This window comes from Candoia aspera, chromosome 1, assembly GCF_035149785.1.
Source record: "Candoia aspera isolate rCanAsp1 chromosome 1, rCanAsp1.hap2, whole genome shotgun sequence".
In the NCBI taxonomy this organism is placed as follows: domain Eukaryota; kingdom Metazoa; phylum Chordata; class Lepidosauria; order Squamata; family Boidae; genus Candoia; species Candoia aspera.
This window is the reverse complement of record NC_086153.1, coordinates 14,594,058-14,616,244: the sequence shown is the minus strand read 5'-3', so window position 1 is coordinate 14,616,244 and position 22,187 is coordinate 14,594,058. Positions and strand designations below refer to the sequence as shown.

The following is a 22,187-nucleotide window of genomic DNA, read 5'->3' as shown; positions in this document are numbered from 1 at the left end:
GATGACCAGGGGAGGAACTAATTGCTGAGGCTCCTAAATGTAATAAAACCTGATGCATTTCTAAACACAAAGATTTCCTTCCTGAAAGGCATCCTGTCAGCACCTGCTCATTCAAGCATTCACACACACACAGTCAAGAAACTGGATTTCTTTGAACTGTTTTAATGAAGCGTAATGAATGGTACAGAAGGCAAGCTGCGAATAAAGAATTCCTGCCAAAACCTAATTTAAACTACATTCCCTTAGCTAGTCCCCTTTCCCATGAAGCATGTCACTCCCTCTCCCATCCAGATGGTATTTCTGCCATATCTCAACCTCGCGTCCTTGATGTGCTCCATAGCCAAAACAACCCCTTTACACTCCAACTTCACACCCCCCTCCCATCCAGCAACCTTAGAGAATGACATGATGGGAGATGCCCTGATAAGGGTTTCTGTGAAACCTTTGATCAGGGAATCTGACACATTCTATAAGGAACAAGGCTTGCACTCTGAACTGCAACTGGAAATTAAATGGGAGCAAGCTAATGCTCACAGTCCGTTCCTGTTTTTTAATAAATTAATACTTTATTCATTAAAATATTTTTAAAAAAGGAATAAATGGCTGCATAAAAGGAAAAAAAGATAGAAAGAGACATAGTCTCTTTGATTAAAGAATAAAATATCAGTTAATAAACAGGATTTATGATTATCATAAAATTTAAAATTCATTCTTTCACTCTTTCATTAATTAACTGAGTGTATAGAGCTAGGTTCATTATATCATTGTAAGAAATAATGAAAACTATAAAACATGACATTAATATTCATAGTTCATTCTTCTCCTTGGTAAGTAAGTGAATAGCTGTATTTTGCATCTCTGGAAGTTTCCAATTTGTCTTTTATTTTTTTCCTTCTCAGAATTAGAATTATTTAGAAACAGTTACTTTAATTGAAAGAGTTTGCCAGAGCATGTATGATTGTATTTTTGTCATGTTATGACTAAATCAGTAATAAATATATACATTAGGAAGCTTGACCTTGCTTAGGAGATGTAGAGGGACAGTGAGGAAAACAACTGAATTGAGAGTGAGAGTGGTAACTTTACTGAGGCTAAAAATATAGGTGCTATGTGGGTGAAGAAATTCCATCATTAATGAAATAACATCTTTACATTTTGAAGTAGATTTCTGCCAGTTCTCTGCTTGTACCTAAACAACACAAGTTTCCTTATAGTCTAAATAGAGTATAAATATGTGTGACTGGCTGAATATTTGTGCTGAAATGAAATGCATTACCTAGCTGACCTATGATCTTCTATACAAACCCACTAGCAAGTCTTAGGGAAAAATGATGTTCCTCACTTCTGCTCAGGACATCCACTACTAGACTCTTGAGTTGTCTCCTGGATATTTCCAAGATTTAGAGGGCTGGATGCATGCTCCCAGTTGCCATTTCTGGCTTATTCAGTTCAACTGGCTAGTGAATCTCTTTCTAAGGTCACAAGTCTGCCCAGCTATATTATCAGTCTCCAGCTGTCCTTCACAACAACATCTGCATTTAAGCCAAGTTTCCATTATGTCTATTATTTTATAGCAAAGGCAAGAACAGAAAATGGAGAGTTAGAATTCTTCAGTCTTCGTTAAAGCAGCCAGTAGCACAAGAAACCAGAAAAAAATAACAATATGGAAGTTTTCAGTGTTACACATGACTTACTGAGATCAGCCTGGGTGGCCAACCTAGCGAAAATCTTAACAAAAGCAGGTACAGGAAATAAGCAGGGCTGCTGCTGCTGAGAAGGCAAAACTGACATTGAAGCTCTTGCAGTAATGGCTTGTCCAAAATACAACTTGTATCATCTAAGCGTCCAAGGTGATACTCTTCCCTTCCTAGCTCATTGGCTCATGATTTGCCCACCTTTCATCTTATTTTCTCTCAAACAGGCAGCCATAACTACCAGTCATATATCAGGCTGGTTAATAAATGTTCTACAGCTTTCCCCCTCCCTGGGCAAACAATCCACTTCCAAGAATAACAGTAAAGCTGATATCAGAGGCTGCTTCATCCAGTTTTCCCCATCATTACAAATATCACCTGCTTCCTTTGCTTACCTTTTCCTACAAATTATCTAAATTTAGTCTTGTGCTTTTCCCATCTCTCAGCAGCTAACAGAGAGAACCACATACTGTGATCTACTTGGCTTGTAATATATGTTTATTAAAATATGCCACTTTAATAACAGGATACATTCTTTGATTAATAGTAATAATAGTACTATTATTACTATTACATTATGCTGTGCTATGCTATGCTATACTATTATACTATTATAGCCTCGTGTGGTCCAGCGTGGTAGGCAGCAGTATTGCAACTGAAACTTTCCCCACGACCCGAGTTCAATCCCAGCGGAAGCTGGATTCTCGGGTAGCCGGCTCAGGTCAACTCAGCCTTCCATCCTTCCGAGGTCGGTAAAGTGAGTACCCAGCTTGCTGGGGAAGGTGACGACTGGGGAAGGCAATGGCAAACCACCCCACTGTAGTCTGCCAAGAAACCATTGTGAAAGCAGCATCTCTCCATAGGGTCGGACATGACTCGGTGCTTGCACAGGGGGCCTTTCACCAATAATAGTACAGGTAGTCCTTGGTTAACAACTGTAATTGGAACTGGCAACTCTGCCGCTAAGTAATGTGGTCATAAACTGCCGACTTATGACAGCAGTTCCAGCTACAGTGTTTAAGCAAGATGTCACGTGACTGTGACTTGCAAGTTGCTGACTTCCCCATTGACTTTGCTTGTCGGAAGCTGGCTGTGAAGGTTGCAAATGGTGATCACGTGACCATGGCATGCTGCATCATAAATGTGTGCCAGTTGTCAGGCACCTGAGTTGTCATCACATGACTGTGGGGACACTGCAATGGCCTCAACTTCAAGGACCAGTCATAAGTCTCCTTTTTCAGGGCCATTGAACCGTTGCTGAATGAGCAGTCGGTAAGCAAGGACTACCTCTAATAGAAAGCTTATGTGGCCATTTCCTCCATAGGCTAGACTGAGAATTTGAAAAACCATCCCAAAGAATGCAATGGCAGACCACTTCCAATAAAACTTCATGGATGTGCCTATGGAGTAATCAAGAGTCAAACCTGACTTAGGAGATTTTATCTCATTGTGAAGCTGCCCTATTACTCTGACAGACCTTACCGTCTTTGTGACACTTTCATCTGTGTCTTCTGCTTGGTTGGGTGGCCTGTAGTATATTACCAACAACAATGTCATTTGTGCTGGGCAATGTTGGGCTTCAGGGGTTATGTCATTTTTGTTTCTTTTCCCCAGACACTTTCAGCAGGGTTTTCACTCTTGAGATCATGGATTTCTGTTCAGCAATAGTTATTCTTTACATATACAGTAATGTGACTCTACCTTCCCTTTTGTTGAGTCTGCTTCTTCTGAACAAATTATATCGTTCCAGTACTATATTTCAATCATGAAATCCATCCCACCGAGTTTTTGTTACAGCTACAACATCATATTGTATCTGCCCTCATGTTCTAGGACTTCAAGTTCTTCCTGTTCATTGCTCATACTCTGTCCATTGGTATATAGGCATCTCAGCCCTTTAGTAATGCCCTTCTTAGGTCGCTGCTGCATCTCCTGGTATATTCTTGAGTGTCCCTACTTTCTTACTACTGCCTTCCTTGTTGTAAGGTTTATTGTCTTTGGTCTCAGCAGTATGGAAAGCAGATTTTATGTTGGTATAGTTTTCTGTTGGCTCAAGGACAGACTGATAACACATTCACTGACCTGTGGGAAATGGCTGAAAGTGCTTGATTGTTTTGATTGTCTTTATCTGTTTTAGATGTTTTCAGATACTTTAACTATTTCAAATTATTTTATTGGGTTTTCATAGCTTAGACAAATGATAGGCGGGAGAAGGGAAGGAAGGAAGGGAGGGAGGGAGATGCCAGACTGGGAACTGAATTTAAATGGAGGACAGGATTATGTATAATTACATAATGCATTGCTGCCTTCCTCCTATAGCTCTCAATATTGTACTCTCTCATTATGATGAAGTACACATTTGGCAGGTATCAGGCTGGGGAAATTGGCTTTAAAATTTGAGGTGGAATGGAAGTAAATGTGGACTGGCAGAGGATTGGAAAGAAGACTGAACTGAAGAGAATCTAACAGTTTACCCCGTTCCTCTTCCTTGCCCTCAGTTTATCCCATGTCTCCATGTGTATTCCATAATAAAATGTGCAGCAATGCAAAGGGCAAATTTCATGGAAAGAAGCATTTCTTGTAACATCAAGAAATATTTTCAGAAATAGTTTCATGATTGCATATAGCACCCGTCTTTAAATAATTTCAAGTAAAATATTCTAGGAACGGTTTGTCAGAAAAAATAACATGCAAACAGTCTGTCAACAGAGTTTTTCACCAAGAGTGACAATGGATTCAGAAAATATTTTACAAAGGGGGGCAATCTTGGAATGAAACTTTTAGAAAGCACAAAACCACTGTATAATACTTTTTAAATCAGTCCAAATATTAACAATTAATATGATAATGTGTGTTGTATGATATGTATACTGTAAATAATCTTAATCTTTTTGGTGGTGTTGGTAGAAGAAATATCCATAGTGGATATTAGGGATATGCAAAGCATTCAAAAGAGATGCTTCAAACAAAGGCAGCCGGGTGCTTACTGAGCACCTCTTTTGTAATAATTAACAGTCCCATTGTTGTAAGGGCTATGTGGCTGCTCTTGGCTGTTTTGTGGTTACCTGAATCTTGCAAACATTGTACTCCCTTTTTGGAAGCTTTGCACAGTCCTAGTAGTTATTTCTGATGTAATTTTAAAAGAATTCATTTTAATTCATGTGCCAGTTTTCTGAAATTATGTTTATGTGAAGATAATAAATTAAAATGCAGGATTATACACTAACTGGTCAGTGTGAAATAATTAGTAAAAATTAAAACATAAGGAAATTGTCTCAGTTTCTACTAAATTTTGTCAATGAATGCATAATTTTCAACTTGATTGAATCAGCTAGGATAATCAGCAATGATTTTCTAAACAGTGATTCTCAACCTCAGCAACTTTAAGATGTGTGGACTTTAACTCTGGGGAATTCTGGGAGCTGAAGTCCACACATCTTAAAGTTGCTGAGGTTGAGAAACACTGTTCTAAATTCCCTTCCTATAATAACAATTTGACAAGTCTCTATTCTCTTATTCTGTTAGGTGAAAATGATTGCTGAGGAATTCCTGACTTCATTGATCAGTCAGGAACATAAGCCTGCTACAGAAGCAGCAGAATCAATGGAGGAGCAAGAGGAGGAGGAGGAGGAGGAGAAAGAAGAGGAGGAGAAAGAAGAGGGAGAAGAAATTAAAAAGAATACTACAGATGCTGAAAACAAAGTTACTGCTAAGGTCAGAAGTCAAGAAACTTCTCTGTTGGACCACCTCAATCAAATTCAGAGATCTTCCATCATTAGTTCTGGATGGTAATGTGTTGCCCCAGATGGAATTGGTGCAGAATTTGGGAGATTTCCTGTCCATGAACCATTTAAACCATTTTTGCCTAATGCAAGCAATACAATAACATGTCCTCTCTTTGCCTTTTAATATCCCCTTTTATAGTGTCTTTCCATCATTCAGAAAGCAATCCCCATCAAGTACAGGGGAAAGCGTTTGGCAGTATTGCTTCACACATTATGCTAAGCCACTCTGTTAGAAACCATGGCTTAATGCAGTCAGAGAAGCTAATCTCTCTGTCTTATGCCAGAAAAAGATTGTGCGTATACCTGAGCATGGAAAATTCATTCTGGGAGAAAGGTTGTGGGACCCTTTTTTCAGTGCCCAGTGAGAGAAAGATTTTTGCAGTCACCAATGCAGAATAGATTATTTTCCATTAATTTCAGTAGGAAAGGTATCACCAGATTGCACCCTCTCAAACATGTGACAGTAACACTCATATGATTGGGGGACATTGTAGATCTAAGCAGAAGTCCCAGCAAATCTCTCTGTTGGGAAAGTCACCTTGTACAATAGATATTACTCTAACAACGTCATGTTGGACGTTGCTGATCTTTATTTTCAATAGGGCACGGTAACTCCCAGCAAGAGGAAAGGGGCTCGTTCCAAAGGAAGAGCAAGGAGCAAGCGATCCCGTTCCCAAAGCAGCTCCAAGGAGGAAGCATCGCCCAGCCCCAAGAAGCTCAGCCGCCTGCAGGACGAACACAACCCTGAGGGGACAAGAGCCTCTCGCCCACAAGCCAAGGAGTCCCAGACCCCTCCAGATCCTGACGGAGCCCATCGGAATGGAGGGCGGCTTCCAAAAGCACAAAGCCACAAAAAGGTCACTCAGCAGAAAGAAGAGCACGAAGAGGAAGAGGAGGATGCAAGAGATGTTTGTAGCACTCCAGTTAAGGACTTGGAATGTGAGGTAACCAAGAGACCTTTCCAGTGGAGGATTTACCGCTGCCAGGGAATCATAGGTTAACACTCCAAGTATTAATAGAGTTTGTGGGCCTGCAAAATGTAAGGATTGCCATTAAGCAGGAGAGCTTTATCAAGAAAAATACGTAGAAAACTCAGAACGATGAAAAATGATTTATTGAATGGGATGTGTCAGTAACCTGACATGCTTATTAAATTATAAAGAAGTTTTTACTATGAAAGCAGCTTATTCAATATACACATCTACATGTGGTTTGGCAACACATTAATGTGTGTAAGCCAGGGGGTTGTGATTAAAGGTTGAACTAGGAGACCCAGGTTCAAATCCACACTCAGCCATGGAAGTTCACTGGGGGGAGGTCTTTGAGCTCATCATTCTCTCTCAGCCCAATCTACCTCACAGGGTTGTTGTGTGGGGGGTTGGAATTGGAAGAGGCAGTGTTACATACACTGCTGAGCTCCTGGAAGAAAGGCAGGCTATAAATCTAAGAAATAATAAATATAATAAACTTGGGTTAAAAATAGCATGGTAATGAGCTAAAAGATCTAGACAAATCAAAGATTCCAGCATATCTGATAAAAAGTCAGGTAAGCATTCTTAGAAAGAGATTTCCAAGTTGAAGCATCAGTACAGAAAAGATACTTCTGAAGAAGACCTGTATATAAGGTATTTTGAACCTAAAGGCTATATTAAGTTCTGTACAATATTCCAGGAGCCACAAGCAATGATACAGGATACAGGGATGGGAGCTGAGCTTTTGCAGGATTAAATTAACATATTCTCTCTCGCTCTTTCTCTTTCTCTCCCTCTCTTTCTTTTTCTCTCTCTCTCTCACTCTCTCTCTCTCTCACACACACACACACACACACACACAGGGAATCAGAATGTAAGGACCTTGGAGCTCATCTAAACCAACATCTTACCCAGTACAAGAATCTGCTATTAGACTGACTTCTCTCTCTTTCCCTTTTCTCTGTCACTCTGGCACACTTATACACACAATTTCTGAGGGACCAAGTGAAAAGTAAGTGATCTGAAGTGAATGTACAGGAAAAGATCAGGTTTTTTCCTGTGTTACCAGATTTCTGCAAAAGAAAGACATTTGGGCAGCAGGAGGGATAACTGACAGGAACATGGGGTGGTGGAAAAGCAGAGTGGGTAAGCAAGGCAGGAAGGCCAGACAGGTGAGAAACTTCCTTCCACTATCAAGGATATATGTAAACTCTGTGAGTCAGTTAGGCTGTTATATAATGATTTGTCAAAGGGTAACTTTAAAGAGCTTGACTACAAAACATGGGTGTTGCATACCCAACTGTAGGTTTTATCTCCATCCAGAAAACCTACATTCTCTTCCATGTATAATGGGACATTTTGTGTTCAAAGCTTGCTGCCTTCTTCTTCCTGTCTTCCAGGAGACAATCAGCCTGGAGCCTGTCCATTTTCTACAGTGTCATAGTAAGGGCAACAACAGGGATGACTTCAAGACCCAGTTATGGGCCTGTGTTTTTGAGCCACCACTAGATTGTGGGACGAGAAAAGGTGAGCATGACCAAGTGGCCTGGGCAGTCCTAGAAGGAAAATGCCAGTCAATAAATCTGATTAAGTATTCCCCAGGAACTCTCATTCCTCTTGTGGATTCTGAATTTTTATGCACACTATTCCATATTTTTACATGTTTGCTTTCTCCAGCAAATGGCCTATTTGTATATCAAATATGTAGGGGACTAATGATAATTTTAAATAAACAGGAGCTGATATTTTCAGTACACTCATAATTCAAGGCATGCCAGTATTAAAGAAGTTGCAGTCTAACACATGGAGATCATGCCCTGCCCACTCCTAATTTAATAAAAATGCAAAGACACAGGAGAGAATGAGGACTTAAAGTCTTTGGTTGAAAGACCTAATCCTACTGTTATATGTTTTAAAAAAGTATGGGGCTTGTCCTGGGAAATTTACTCTTGCAGTACAGGTAGACCTCACTTAACAACCACGGTTGGGATTGGCAACTCCACCGCTAGGTGATATAGTCATTAAGCGAGAAATCACACGACCGCGACTTGGGATTTCACTGCCAGCTTCTCCACTGACTCTGCTTCTTGGAAGCTGGTTGTGAAACACGCAAAGGGCGATCACATGAGCATGGGACACTGCAACAGTTGTAAATGCCCACTGGTTACAAAGTGCCTGAATATCGATCACGTGACTGCAGGGACGCTGTGCAGGTTGTAAATGCGAGGACTGTAAAGTTACTTTTTCAGTGCCATCGTAACTTCAAACAGTCACTAAACAAGGTAGTCGTTAAGCAAAGTCTACCTGTATGAAAAAGAAATTGTGTGGCTACTAAATTGAGTGTAGTAATCATTTCTCACTTATAAAAATATTGCATAGATAATTGGCATGGAATACCCACATTGTAAGTATTTAAATATCTGTTTCACTTCCACAACAACTGAATGTCTAGTCAAATGAAAATGGGACGCTTGTGACGACAAGAGGATTACAGTCACTGTACTTTCAATCTTTCAGACCCTGTGGTGAGCTCCTCTAGGACAGCAGCTACCTGTGGTGGAGATTCTGTTTGTTTGGTTGACTGTGAAACAGGCATTGTTTTGAAAAAGTACAAAGTGGCTGGGGAGGTAAGGGAGACACAAATGCTCTTGTCTTTATGCTTTTTATTTAGCGGAACATTGATCAAAAGCTTTATTGGTGCAGCGATGTCTCCTGATGCACCCCATGACTTAATACTGGTGCTGTGTTGAATTCTATTCTTCAAAATACCTGAATTCTTTTAACTATAGATCTTTCTGTTGGTTTGAAATTTGCAAGGGGAGGTCCTGAGAAGAGTGAGGCAGGATTCTTCTGCCCCTCTTCACCCTAATTGAAATCAGAAATTTTAGCTTGCTTTCCAGGTTGTTAATGGTCCCTCTTCTAAAATCCTCTTAAATTCATGAGGAAATATACCTTCCATTTCTTGTTGTTTATCATTAAATCTTAAATTAAGCTTAATTATAACTTAGCATATACTGCCATCTAATTCTGGAGTTTACTTCTTTAGATGTAAATTTAGCTTTAGATGAATGAATAATCTTCATCCAGCTTGTACATTGCAGCATACTGTGGTTTATATTAACCATAATCTTAGAATTGAAACTAAACATCCCCAATGCACAAGCAAATAGGTGTGGGGGCTGCTTGACAGCTTTTGATTTTCTATCTGTTCAACAATTCTGGTTTTTCATGGTACAAAGCCATCACCCTTGAGGTAGAACTGGAGACTTAATGATGGTTTTTCTACTCAAGCCTTAGTCTCAAACTGCAGGGAAGGAGTTTATAGGAAAGGCTTAGCTCATTTCTTCCATGAGAACGAAGCCTGTTGGTTTTTTGGTTCCATATGCTGGGTATGAAATGCATGTGCAAAAATCAACAGCATGAAAATAACAGTGGCCTTTTTTATTTATTTAAAAGGATTTATATGGCCCCCCCAACTCAAAAAACTGTGAGTTCGGGGAGCATATAGCAATAAACAATTAAAACATTCCCAATAACAAAACAACCAGAAATCAACAAGACACACAGTTAGTATATGCTGTTGTTGTTTATTTGATCAGTCGCTTCCAACTCTTGTGACTTCATGGACTAGCCCACGCCAGAGCTTCCTGTCGGTCGTCTTCTGATGGTATACCGACATATCTCTGGTTGTACTGATCCATTTAGTTTTCACAGCAAGAATACTGGGGTGGGTTGCCATTACCTTCCCCAGGGATCGCATTTAGTCTGACCTCTCTGTCATGACCTTCCCGTCTTGGGTGGCCCTTCACGGTTTAGCTCATGGCATCATTGAGGTGCTCAAGCTCCAGCACCATGACAAGGTAACGATCCTTTGCTGAAGTAGTATATGCTAACACATACTATACCTTGCAGGACAAACTTATCTAACAGCCTGGTCCCAATGCCAGAGGGAAAGCCAAACTTTCAAAGCCTTCCTGATGGCTAACACAGTTGGGGCTTGGGATGGGGCCTGTCAAATCTCAGAAATCTCTTTATTTTATTTATCATATTTATATAGCCGCCAATCTCACAAAATATGATTCCGGGAGGCGACAGATTTATACAACAGATAGCAATTAAAACAAGAGAAGGCACATGAACTGATATAGGAAATACATTTGTTACACATCTGCTTAGTTCCTGCATCTAGTGCCAAGTTCAAACAGGGCAGATTTAATAGGACTTGGAACAATGATCAGTAGCAGCATAATGCTACCAAAAGACAACGTCATCAGAAAAATATGGCCTTTTTGTACTTGTGTCCCACCATTTGACACATAAGTCACACATTTGCATTATGATGTTTTTATCTGTTTTGACTCCCTGACCCTCCCAGGGAAGCTGATGGCTGTCAGATGATTCAGGCGCTTCTTAAGAAAGCAAGTGCGAGTAAACTGGAGGCTTTATCTGAGCTGAAATCTAGTCTACGTTGAATGGTACCATATGATACCATGCAGAGCCCACTATTGTGGTACTACCATAATAATTACCGCATAATTAATCTGGTCATAGTATCTGGGCCCAGATTCTGATTTTGAAAAAAAAAAAAGATCACTGTTGTGCCTTCCCCTTACAAGGCTCAGTGCAGTTTTTAGCAGGTTTGTACATAAGTTAGAATGTTTGGACTTCCAGGGAAGAAATGGTGAACTGAAAATCGCTCTACTAAAAGCCACAGTGGATTGAAGAGCCAGCAAGTAGACCAGCTGTTCAGAATTCCTCTCCAGACAAGGAGAGGACTTCAGATCATCCACAAGTGCTCCAGACAGCTGCTCCTCATGAGGAGACTGCAAAATGGTGGTCCCTGGCGGGTTTAGAGCTCTGGGGATGAGGGAACAGCCATCTTGCTCAAATTGCAGTTGGTGCCTTTGAAAGGCCCTAAGTTCGCACATGTCCTTTTATAATCACTTTCAAAAATTGCTTGTTAACTGCTTTTCAGCTATTAGAAACCTTTGGATTGACAAGTCTGAAAACACTGGGTGAGTTTCCTTCAATCCTTAGTGAAAGAATTTTTAAATACTAGTAGATAGATAGGTAGGTAGGTAGGTATCCTTAAACTTGTATTTAAACAGACTAGGGGTCCAGATGAATTTGAAATAATAGAATTAATTATAAGAATCCTTCCCGTGGGAAAATGCTTTTCCTTTAAAAAAACATGATAGGATGTGAGTTTGAAGGTTGGACACTGGTGGGAACTAGAAGGAACTAAAGATTACAATTAAAGGAGAAGAACACTTAATAATATAGAATGGAGCAAAATATTTTAACATTGGACATACTGAAGGATATTTTTGAACAATGGACCCAGAAGTTAATTTTAAGAGTGTCTGCCCCTATAGATAGACTGTGTTTAAAGGATGCTATGGAAGAGGACCAAGTTTTCCTGGACAAGACTGAGTCTGATCTGAAAATGGATTTAAAAATGTCAGGCAACAAGAATGATATGGAAAAAGATGCTACACTGGACAGACAAAAGAAACCGGCTGATGTCTTAATAATTAAAAGGGATATGCAAATAACAAACCAAGAGAGTGACCTGGATAATTTTCCTATATTAGATTTACAAAAGAGGCTGATTAAAATTTTGAAGAGTTTTGTGAGAAGGAACATAGAAAAAAAGAAAAGAAATCAAGTTCTAGGACATTATCTGAAGGGACTAAAGATCAAGGTGGTTAAAAGTAAAAAGAAGGAATATAAAGTTGGTTTATTTGATTAAAATAGATACATTGTTATCTTTGGTAACTTTAATGGACTTTTGCTGATCAGGACTGAAATGTCGAGGTTTTAAGGGTTTGTTTATGGATAAGAGGTGGGATATTGGAAAAAGAGATCATTTGTTGTATTTTAAGAGAAGGTGATAAAAAATTACTAAAATTGTTTTTACTTCTTGTAATGAAGGGGGAAGTCATTTCTTTATCTATTTCTCTTCTTTTTCTTTACTATATTCTTATTTTTTCTTTTCTATTTTTTTTCTGCACCTTCTATTTTTTTCTTCTTTTCTCTCTCTTTAGTTTGTATTAGTTCTTTATCGCTATAAGTGCAATTTTTAATACAATTACCATTAAAAAAAAACTTAGAATGTTTGGAGCACTTGGTCATTTTCATCCAAGTCCACCCAAACCTCTGGCCTTGCATGGCTTCTCCACCTGACACCTTGCCTTTTTCTCCAGGAGTTTTACACTGTCACATGGACAACTCTGACAATGGTGACCAGCGATGGGAGAAAGAAAAGACACAATGTTCTGGCTGCTGCTGGGAGAAGAGGCATTGTGAAGCTCATTCATGTGACTGCCGATTACTGTTATGGAGAGATCAAGGCTCACAAGAAGCCCATTGCTACTGCCTGTTTCAGCCCAACCTGTGAAACGCACCTTTTCAGTAAGACTCCTTATCCTTTCCAGTCACCCATCTCTTCTCAGAAGGTGTGATGGAATGCGTCTCTGAAGTGGGAGGTGATGTGAAGGACTTCAGTAATGCTGCTGGTTCTCAGGAAGGAGGGAGCACATTCCAAGGAGGGGAGCAAGATAAGAGAAAACACAGTCCAGAGATGGAACATGGGAAGACTAAGTGGTTCAGAATAGCCCCACTCTAGAGCCTTCCCAGGCTGTTTCCCCTTAGGTTAGGCAGAGTAGCTTTAGTCTGGCAGGATTCTGTCTATATGGTGTGAGCAAATAAAGAATTGAAGTTTGGCTGGATTGGTTCTTTGTCATTCTTGGGCTGGGCTTGATATAAGGCCTCCTTTTTGAGGCAAGGCAAGAGCTCTTAGTCTGCTGTAGTCCCAATTCCACAAAGGTAAAGAGCTAAATCTCATTTTGTTATGTTTGGAACCAGCTGCATTGTTCTGGAGCTCTTTGGGGGAAGGTTGAGTTTGAAGGAGGTGGGTCACCAGGCAAGTTTTCCTGATTTATTATTTGGAAGCCTCTCTTTTTAATACCACTTCGTTACAGTATATATCTTCTCCTCTTCTTCTCTCTCTTCTCTGTCCCCCAACAGCCGCCTCCTATGACAAGAAAATATGTGTATGGGACATTGGCATTCCAGACTGTGACTATAACTTCAAAGAAAGGTAATGATACAGGAGTCCATCTTTCAAGTCTGCAGAGGTGTGCATACCATTAATAGAAAGGAGGAACTGAAATGTGTTTCATTTGTCAGGCAGCTGATAGTACTGGAGACTATTGCCACACCTTTACGTATCGCCCTAGTGCCCTCTTGCCCAGATCGGTTCTTGGTGGCTGGTTGTGAACAGGGCTGCTTTGCCTGGGATATTAGACTGGATGATAAGCCACAGAAAAATAGGTGAGTAGCTGGTGTCTTCCTGGAAAAAACCTGTCTGTGTGGTTGCTAAGAGTCATGACTTTTTGGCATGTAATCAGCTCACATCTCATATTGGGAAAATAATTAATCCATTACAAAAACAGTTGATGTTTCTCAACCAAGTAAGCTTATTTGTGTGGAAAGCTCTTACAAAGCTTTCTCGGGAGTCATCTAGAAGCCTTCCTTGCCAGCTAAGACGATCTAAAAGCAAAATCATTCGACTGAATGCAATGCTTATATTGTGGAGTCCTTGGTGCTCTCTGAGCCTTGGTGTTTTCTTGCAGACGTTTCATTGCCAGACTAGGCAACATCTTCAGTGCCACTGAAGATGTTGCAAAAAAGGCACTGAAGATGTTGCCTAGTCTGGCAATGAAACGTCTGCAAGAAAACAACAAGGCTCAGAGAGCACCAAGGACTCCACAGTTCAACCCTGGGCTACAAATATTCGCTTCGATTAATGGTTATATTGTTTCCATAATTATAAGAGTACTAATTTTAGTGCAAAATCAAAAATCAGAGGTAAAACTTTTGCATAATGATAACGTATATACATAGTGGTGACCTTGGGGTATCATAATCAAAACCAGCCAGTGGATGCCTGTAGGATGGCTAGAATTCCCACTTTGATAGTTTAAAGAAGTTTACTGGTTGTAATTGGGACACTGGTAATTCATGAAAAGAAAAGTACAACTCTTTTTTGCCCATTCTCCATAAACAACTGTTGATATTTTTGACAATGGATCTCTTTGGAATCAAACTGCCCTACTCTGAATGTTTTCGCTGAACAAAATATTTAAAAAATAGGCAAAAATAAAAAGGGAAGATAAAACTGAAATTGGAGTTTAAAATTGGAGCTGGAAAAAATAAGTCACATTTGTTTTAGAGAACTCTAAAAACAGCATTTTTTCTTGATACTTCTGCAACCCATTTCTGGCAAGGGCTTTGAATGACAAGAGAGTTACAATGACTTCTAAACTCTTCTCATATCCAAAAACGATTAGCGAGCAATGCTAAAGTCATATGAATGTTTCCAGTGTCCTACTATTTTCCTGTCAGTGGTTATTCAGGTCTTAGGAAATATTCTTCATCTAAATAATGCTTTATCTGGTTAGAGATTCCAGGGATAGATCCCAATTCTCAACCACTGAGCTGTGGCCCCACTTCTGTAGAGATTTACAGTGTAACAGCTAAAGCCTGTTTTGAAGATGTCCACCTGTCATAAGGATTAAAGGATTAAAACCAGTATCTTTAATATTTGAGCGTTTGGTTACTATAAATTAACATTTATTTGTTCATTTATTCATTCATTCAATTTCTATAGCTACCCATCTCAGCAAGTGACTCTGGGCGGCTTACAACAATAAAACTATAAAACAGTTAAAACAATTACAATTAAAACAATTAAAATACAAAATAAATACAAAATAAATATACATGGCTGCCAAGTAAGCAATGTATGGATGTTAATACAGTCAAGAGGCAGGACCATCCACACGCTTGAGGCCCCAGGCCTGGGCACAAAGCCAGGTCTTCATGGCCTTATGAAAGGCCAACAGGGTTGGGGACATCCTAATTTCTGGAGGGAGAATGTTCCAGAGGGCAGGCACTACAGGAGAGAAAGCACGCCTCCTAGTTCCCACCAACCAACACTCCCTGGCTGATGGGACCTGTAATATACTCAACCTGCTAGATCGAATTGGATGGGCAGAAACAACTGGGAGAAGGCGGTCCCTTAGGTAACCCGGTCCCAAGCCATGAAGGGCTTTAAAGGTGACAACCAGCACCTTGAATTGCACCCAGAAGCACACTGGCAACCTATGCAGCTCACGTAACAATGGTGTTATGTGTGTCGAGTATCCGACACCATTTACTATCCGTGCAGCTGCATTCTGCACCAGTTGAAGCCTCTGAATGCTCTTCAAGGGCAGCCCCATGTAGAGCACATTACAGTACTCCAGACAGGAGGTTATGAAGGCATGAGTGACTGTGAGCAAAGCCTTCGGTCTAGGAATGGGTGCAGCTGGCGCACAACCCAAAGGTGTGCAAAGGCCCTCCTAGCCACAGTTGCCATCTGCTCTTTGAGCAGGAGCTGTGAGTCTACGAGGACCCCCAGATTGTGCACTGGGTCTGTCTGGGGCAGTGCAACCCATACAGAACCAAAGATGGAAAAAGCTTTCCACCAGGAGGCCCACCAACCCAAAGCCACTCAGTCTTGCTTGGGTTGAGTTGAAGCCCATTGCACCCCATCCAGGCCCTTACAGCCTCCAGGCACTGGGTCAGGACATCCATGGCATCACTCAGGCGGTCTGGGGTAGAGCTATAAAGCTGAGTATCATCAGCATATTGATGGTATCTTATCCCAAACTGTCAGATCACCTCCCCCAGTGGTCTCATGTAGATGTTAAATAGGAGAGGGGAGAGAACTGAGCCCTGAGGCACCCCACAAAGTAGGGGAGGTGGGCTGGACCTCTCCCCTCCATCAACACTGACTGGAACTGACCCCGGAGGAAGGAGGAGAACCAGCACAATACTGTGCTGCCCACCCCCAACTCCTGAAGCTGGTCCAGAAGGATACCATGATTGATGGTATCGAAGGCCGCTGAGAGGTCAAGAAGAGTGAGAATGGTCGCACTGCCCCCATCTCTCTCCCGCCAGAGGTCATCTAAGAGTGCGATCAATGCTGTCTCAGTCCCATAACCCGGCCTGAACCCTGACTGAAAAGGGTCCAGATAATCCGCTTCATCCAGGGTCCTCTGCAGCTGCCATGCGACCACTCTCTCCACAACCTTCCCCAAAAAGGGGAGTTTGGAGACTGGACAAAAACTGTCCAGGCTGGTTGGGTCGAGCGATGGCCCCTTGAGGAGAGGATGCACCACTGCCTCCTTAAGAGCTGGCAGGAGTTACGATAATTACTCAATAGGTTGGTTGTTTATCTTGTTTTCCAACATTTCAGAGCTTTTGAAGTTGAATTTCAGTTCCCAGATGATGAAGGGAATGACACGTCTTCCCACCGGGTGGACGGCCTGGCCTTTTTGAATGAAGACATTGTGGGTAAGAAATAAACATTCAGATGTGTTTAAGAAAGTACCATTTTCATACATATTAGGGAAATCTATTCCAGCATCTTTTCTATTTCTTCCCTTTTTGCGTGATCAGTTCTCACAAAGAACCTGTCCCAGGCAAAACAGCAACACATATTCTCAAAAAAAAATCTTTTGTGTTAACATTCAAATTTAGAGAATGGGGTGAAAGAGGATGGAATGGAAAAACTAAGCTGCTGGCCTTGAGTGTAAGGGCAGAATGTTGACTCCCTCACCTACACTTACAAAGAGAAACAATAGATAAGGGAAATGTTACAGCTCTGTGTTACTTTGGTCTATTTTTCCAGAATGAATAAGGTGGCTTTGTCCAAACAATTCTGCATGGAGTTTTTTCCAGGCTGTTCCAAGCTTAATCCAAACACAGAAAATTCTAAAGCCCCTACTATCCATTAAAAGTCTTCCATCTTGATATGTTTTAATTTGGAATAAAAAAGGATGCCTGAGAGGAACCTATTAATTATTTTATGCTATACGGACTTTGGACCAAGTCCCACTGAATTCGATTAACTTACTTCAGAGGCATTGTATACAACGTGTTGTAAGGTATGAACTTATGGGTATAGCTGTATTATTAGGGGCCTTATTTTGAGTTTAAGATTGCACCATAATCGCCAGAAAGTAAATGTTGTGATGCCACTGATACCACACACCTGTACGGAGCCTGCCATGATAATTGCCTTAATGACCATTGCCTTAACCAGTAGCCAGTATAAGAAGAAGTGCTGATCTGGCAGCAAACCCGCTGTTTAGTTAGGCTACTGGATTTTTTTCCTCCTCTTCAGTGACCAAGAGTTCAAAAAGAGCATCTATAAACCTCTGGAGCTGGAGTCGCTCTTTCAAACAAGGCAAAGGAGGGCGGAGGACGGTGCAGGCTGTCATTCTGGCTGAACTGGAGTGGTCTTCAACAGATCTCCCTTACCTCACTCTCAGCACATGCCCAAGTAAGTGCTGGTACCATGTTTGAATAGCCATGGATATCATTCCATTCCTGTCTCAGGCACAAACCTAGTCCTCTGCCACCATTTAAGCCTATTACAGCCACTGTTGCTCCTGTTTTCCCATAAGATAAGCCTGACCAGTGGGGCTGGCAATTTGGGGATGCTCTTAAGAAGTAACAGATGGCCATCAATGGGCTATATCTTATGAAATGCAATAGCCCCATGTTAATATGGGGTTGCCTTTGGGGCAGTGGAAGATATTAGTAATACTTTATGTGATTTTAATGTTTACGTTTTATGGGGCATTTTATTGTAAACCGCCCAGAGTCCCTCTTCTGGGGGAGATGGGCGGTGGCTAAATATGAGTAATAAATAAATAAATAAATATTAGCTCCCTGGTTTCAATCCCCAACATGCCAGGACCCCAGACAAACACTGGGGGAGAGGTGGAGTGAGGATATCGTTGGGAGGTGGGGTGGATGCTGGTGAGTGAACTGAGGAGGAGCCCTCAGCAAGATGAGCTTCAGATGTGGAACTGAAGCCTGGCTGGAAGCTTTTGAACAATGCAATTTGGTGATACCTGTGTTACTCTTGCAGCAGAAGAATATGTGTTCTGTGGTGATGAGAAAGGAAGCGTCTGGATGTACGACCTCAGCAACCATTTGTCAGCTCTTTGTGCCACCAAGGAGGATTCTTCAACTGAGAGAATAGGGCCTTCTCAGGTACTCAAGGATGTAGAGTCTAGGACCTAATCACAATGGCCCAATGCTGGTTGAGTGAGCTGCAGTAACACACAAGTATTTTCATTTATTTGTTGGATTTTGAGGCCACCCGCCTCCAAAATGCTCTGGGCAGCTTACAGTTTTTAAAAGAATACATACAGGTAGTCCTCGACTTACAATGGCAGTTGGGACCAGAATTTCCACTGCTAAGCAATGCAGTCATAAAGCGCGATGGCATCGCTTAGCAACGGCAATCCCCGCAGTCCCGGTCGCCATTGTTAACCGAATCCCAGTTGCCGTTGTTAACCAAATCCCACAGTTGTTGGGCAAGGCAGCTGACAAAGGCTGGGTCTCCCTGGGTCTGAGGGAGAGGCCCTGACAGGGTGATGCCCCCAAACCCAGCCCCAGGGCAGCAAGTTGGAGGCCTCCTAAAGACAAAGGAAGCCACTAGCTGGACTAAGTGGCCAGCTCAGTGCTTCTATTAGAGGGAGGGGTATGAGGAGATCTCAGCACTGGATGGTATGCTTCACTTTAAATCTAGAACAGTGTTTGGCAACCTTAGTAGCCTTAAGATGTGTGGACTTGAACTCCCAGAATTCTCCAGCCAGTACAGGGGGAGGGGGGGGGCGTTGACAAACACTGATCTAGGAGATGGTGGCCATGCATGTAAATTTGTCAGGATTAATGTAATTAGAGAAGACTCTTTGTTTTTGACAAACATCCATTGCAATTTCAGAGAAAATGTTTAAAAGGCAGGGATAAAAGGTCCAAAAAAGATAAGCTTCAGCATTAGAAATCTGAAGGCTGAGACTCAGAACCAACTAGCAGCACAATAGTCAGATACTGTAATTGATTTGCTGAATACAAATGTTCTTATGGCAGTTAACAGTTCTGATCTCTTAGGCCTGCTTAATCCAATCTGGTCAGGAAAGGAAACTTTTTTACTCCATCAGAAATATAATAGGCAGATATGGAGGAAAGCATCTTCTCTGGGGCAGCATTTAGGTTAGGATACTATCTGCCCCAGGGAGCCCAGATGCAAACAGAAATCCTTATTCTATCAGGTCTGTAACATTACTGAGCTTTGCATTCTCTTGATTCCCTTATGGCCTTTTAAGTATTTTTATCTGTTATTATTGTATTTTATTATTGAGCTTTACATTAATTTTCCTTTCAACCTTTGTACCAGGGACTTGGGGGAGGGGGGTGTACAAACATGCATTTCCTGCATATTGACCTTACTTGCCGTGTGTGGATCCTTATGTACAGCCTTTCTCAACCTTTTGACCCTGGAGGAACCCTTGAACTATTTTTTCAGGCCTCGGGGAACCCCTGCACATTCAGGCTCAAATATAGGCCACAAGTTACATTATTATATGTTTCATGTGTAAGCCTGTATATATGCATTAACAGTGTTCTTAAACTAAAAGAACGAAACTTACCTCTTTAATGTGAAGTTGCCCGAATTTGAAGTAATTTTTTAAATAAATTGTGATTTCCCAGGGAACCCGTAGTGACCTCTCACGGAACCCTAGGGTTCCATGGAATCATGGTTGAGAAACCCTGCTTATGTAACTGAAATTCAATTAACCCATCAAGTATCATATCAGCCTTAGAGGAACTCCCAAAAACAAAAGGAGACAGAAAATTCTGAGAACAATCCAAGCGGGGAAGATTTAAACTGGATAACAAGTCACCATCCTCTGTAAGCAGCTACAGATAGACAATATGCTTAAAAGATCACACAGCTGATATCCTGAACTTTCTATAGTGCAGTAAAATAATTTTGTGAATTTCGTGACTTTCTGGCTAAATTCATCTTCTTTTTCCCATTTAGGTTCTAAAGTGGCCAGAATTGAAGGCAAATGGCGAGTTGCTGACAGATGTCTTGGTGAACAACGTGGTCACAGATCCCACTTTCACATATCTGGTCGCGCTGACCGACGTCAACATTGCCGCAATATGGAAGAAAGCCTAGCTGTGCTGGCTTGGCCCGGAAGGAGCAGCCCCATTTTTTCAACCACATTTCAGTAGTGCAGTATTTGTGACTGTTCTGAGAATAATCAGGGTGGGGTGGAGGGAAGGGGGCGGGGTTGGTGGGGATGAAATTCATATATATCAATGCAAGAAATTCAACCAAAGGTATTGGCTGGAGCTACATGTTGTTATTGCCAATGCCGACATCTCTTAACTGTGACTTTGCTTTATTGGTGTCTTAAGTGTATTTGTTTTATAGGACAGTATTTAATAAAACTTGATACAAGATAACTGAAGCACTTTTTTAAAAAATGTGTTAAATATATTTACTTAGGGCCATATCTCAAAGGACAGGGGGAAATTGCCTATCCAAGTCTGCAATATGCAGGCAGGGCTGTTGAGCTCGCTGAGAAGAAATATTCATGGTTTGAATGTAAAGTAGCATGGACTTGAACATACAAGGAAAATTTCATTCTGGCGATTGCTGTAAGAAAGCAGATTACCCTTTGAGCAAATTGCAAGGAGGAGGAAAGAATGAGAACCTCCTTGAGCAGTATTGTTTCATAAGGTAGGAACTTAAGTAGAATTCAAGTTCATAATGTTTTCTTCATAGTCTCACCTTCGGCATAATTAACTTTGCCTACATTTAGGGAACAATGGCAGTTCTGCAATGCGTTTCCTACTCCTTCCTGATAAATACAATTGCCTCTGGGGATATGCTGAGGCACAGACAGTATATGCTTGGGAAAACGTGTTGAGTCAACTTGAAGTGGCTGCCAAGGGAGTAGGCTGAAGGATTTGCACGCTGACAATTTTTTAAAAAGTGACTGGAATATTTTGTCATCCTGCCCACATTTGCAGAACATATAATAATCAGGACTACTGTCTGAGCTGGAAAAAGGCACTTCATACTCTGTGTAGCTGTTTTAATTTGGATGACTGGGTGCTTTTTCTTGTGGGGAGGGGTTCTGAGTAGATACATTCCCCACCAGAAATCATTTTAATAAGAAATCTCTTCCTAGGTTTTGCCCTCTTTCAACAGAAAGGCAAGTAGTAAGTGCAAAAATTAAACATGCATAACATGAACCTGAGCAAGCAGTACAGTATGGCTGCTACATTGCCTCTCTTTATGCAGCGCTGAACTGAATGAGGTTTGGGGTTCCAAACCTTATTAAATTCCAAGCTGCATAAAGAGAGACAGTGTGGGAAATAAGACTTTCTTACTCATCCGTGCTACTCAGAGTGAATCTCTGGTACTGCATCTAGTACAGAATGCTACCTTTTAAAAGATGTTCAGCAGACTAGAGCACATCCAGGGGGCCACTAGAATGCTTGGTTCTTTTGCAACCACTTAAACATGAATATAGGATTTAATTTATGAGAGTTACTTCTGTGCCAACAAATACTGAAAACTGCCCCACTGTAAGTTAAAGAAAACTCTGTAGGATATTGTATATACACATGCAGCTTTGCCCACATAGTTTAAAAAGAGCAGAGCTTTAAAAGTGAGGCAAGGGAGGATTATAACAAGGCATATCTTCAGGAAGGGGAGTAAAAATCACCACAAATCTGAGAAAATCAAGAGGTATTTCTAATTAAAATGGAAAGCACACAGTATATTAATGTCAGTTTTAAATTAGGAAGGA

General features: G+C 41.1%; 1 protein-coding gene across 2 annotated transcripts in view; it reads left to right on the top strand.

Moving 5' to 3' along the window:
- Positions 1–20,638, top strand: part of LRWD1 (leucine rich repeats and WD repeat domain containing 1) — a 61,082-nt gene extending 40,444 nt beyond the window's left edge. For both annotated transcript variants that reach the window (XM_063297983.1, XM_063297991.1), the window contains exons 6-16: positions 5,220–5,408; positions 6,082–6,423; positions 7,851–7,977; positions 8,968–9,077; positions 12,657–12,864; positions 13,480–13,552; positions 13,642–13,785; positions 16,757–16,854; positions 17,687–17,845; positions 18,440–18,564; positions 20,402–20,638. In XM_063297983.1, coding sequence (XP_063154053.1) covers positions 5,220–5,408; positions 6,082–6,423; positions 7,851–7,977; positions 8,968–9,077; positions 12,657–12,864; positions 13,480–13,552; positions 13,642–13,785; positions 16,757–16,854; positions 17,687–17,845; positions 18,440–18,564; positions 20,402–20,542 — 1,716 coding nt within the window. In that variant the 3' untranslated portion in view covers positions 20,543–20,638. The remainder of the gene's footprint in view (positions 1–5,219; positions 5,409–6,081; positions 6,424–7,850; positions 7,978–8,967; positions 9,078–12,656; positions 12,865–13,479; positions 13,553–13,641; positions 13,786–16,756; positions 16,855–17,686; positions 17,846–18,439; positions 18,565–20,401) is intronic.
- Positions 20,639–22,187: the final 1,549 nt, after the last annotated feature.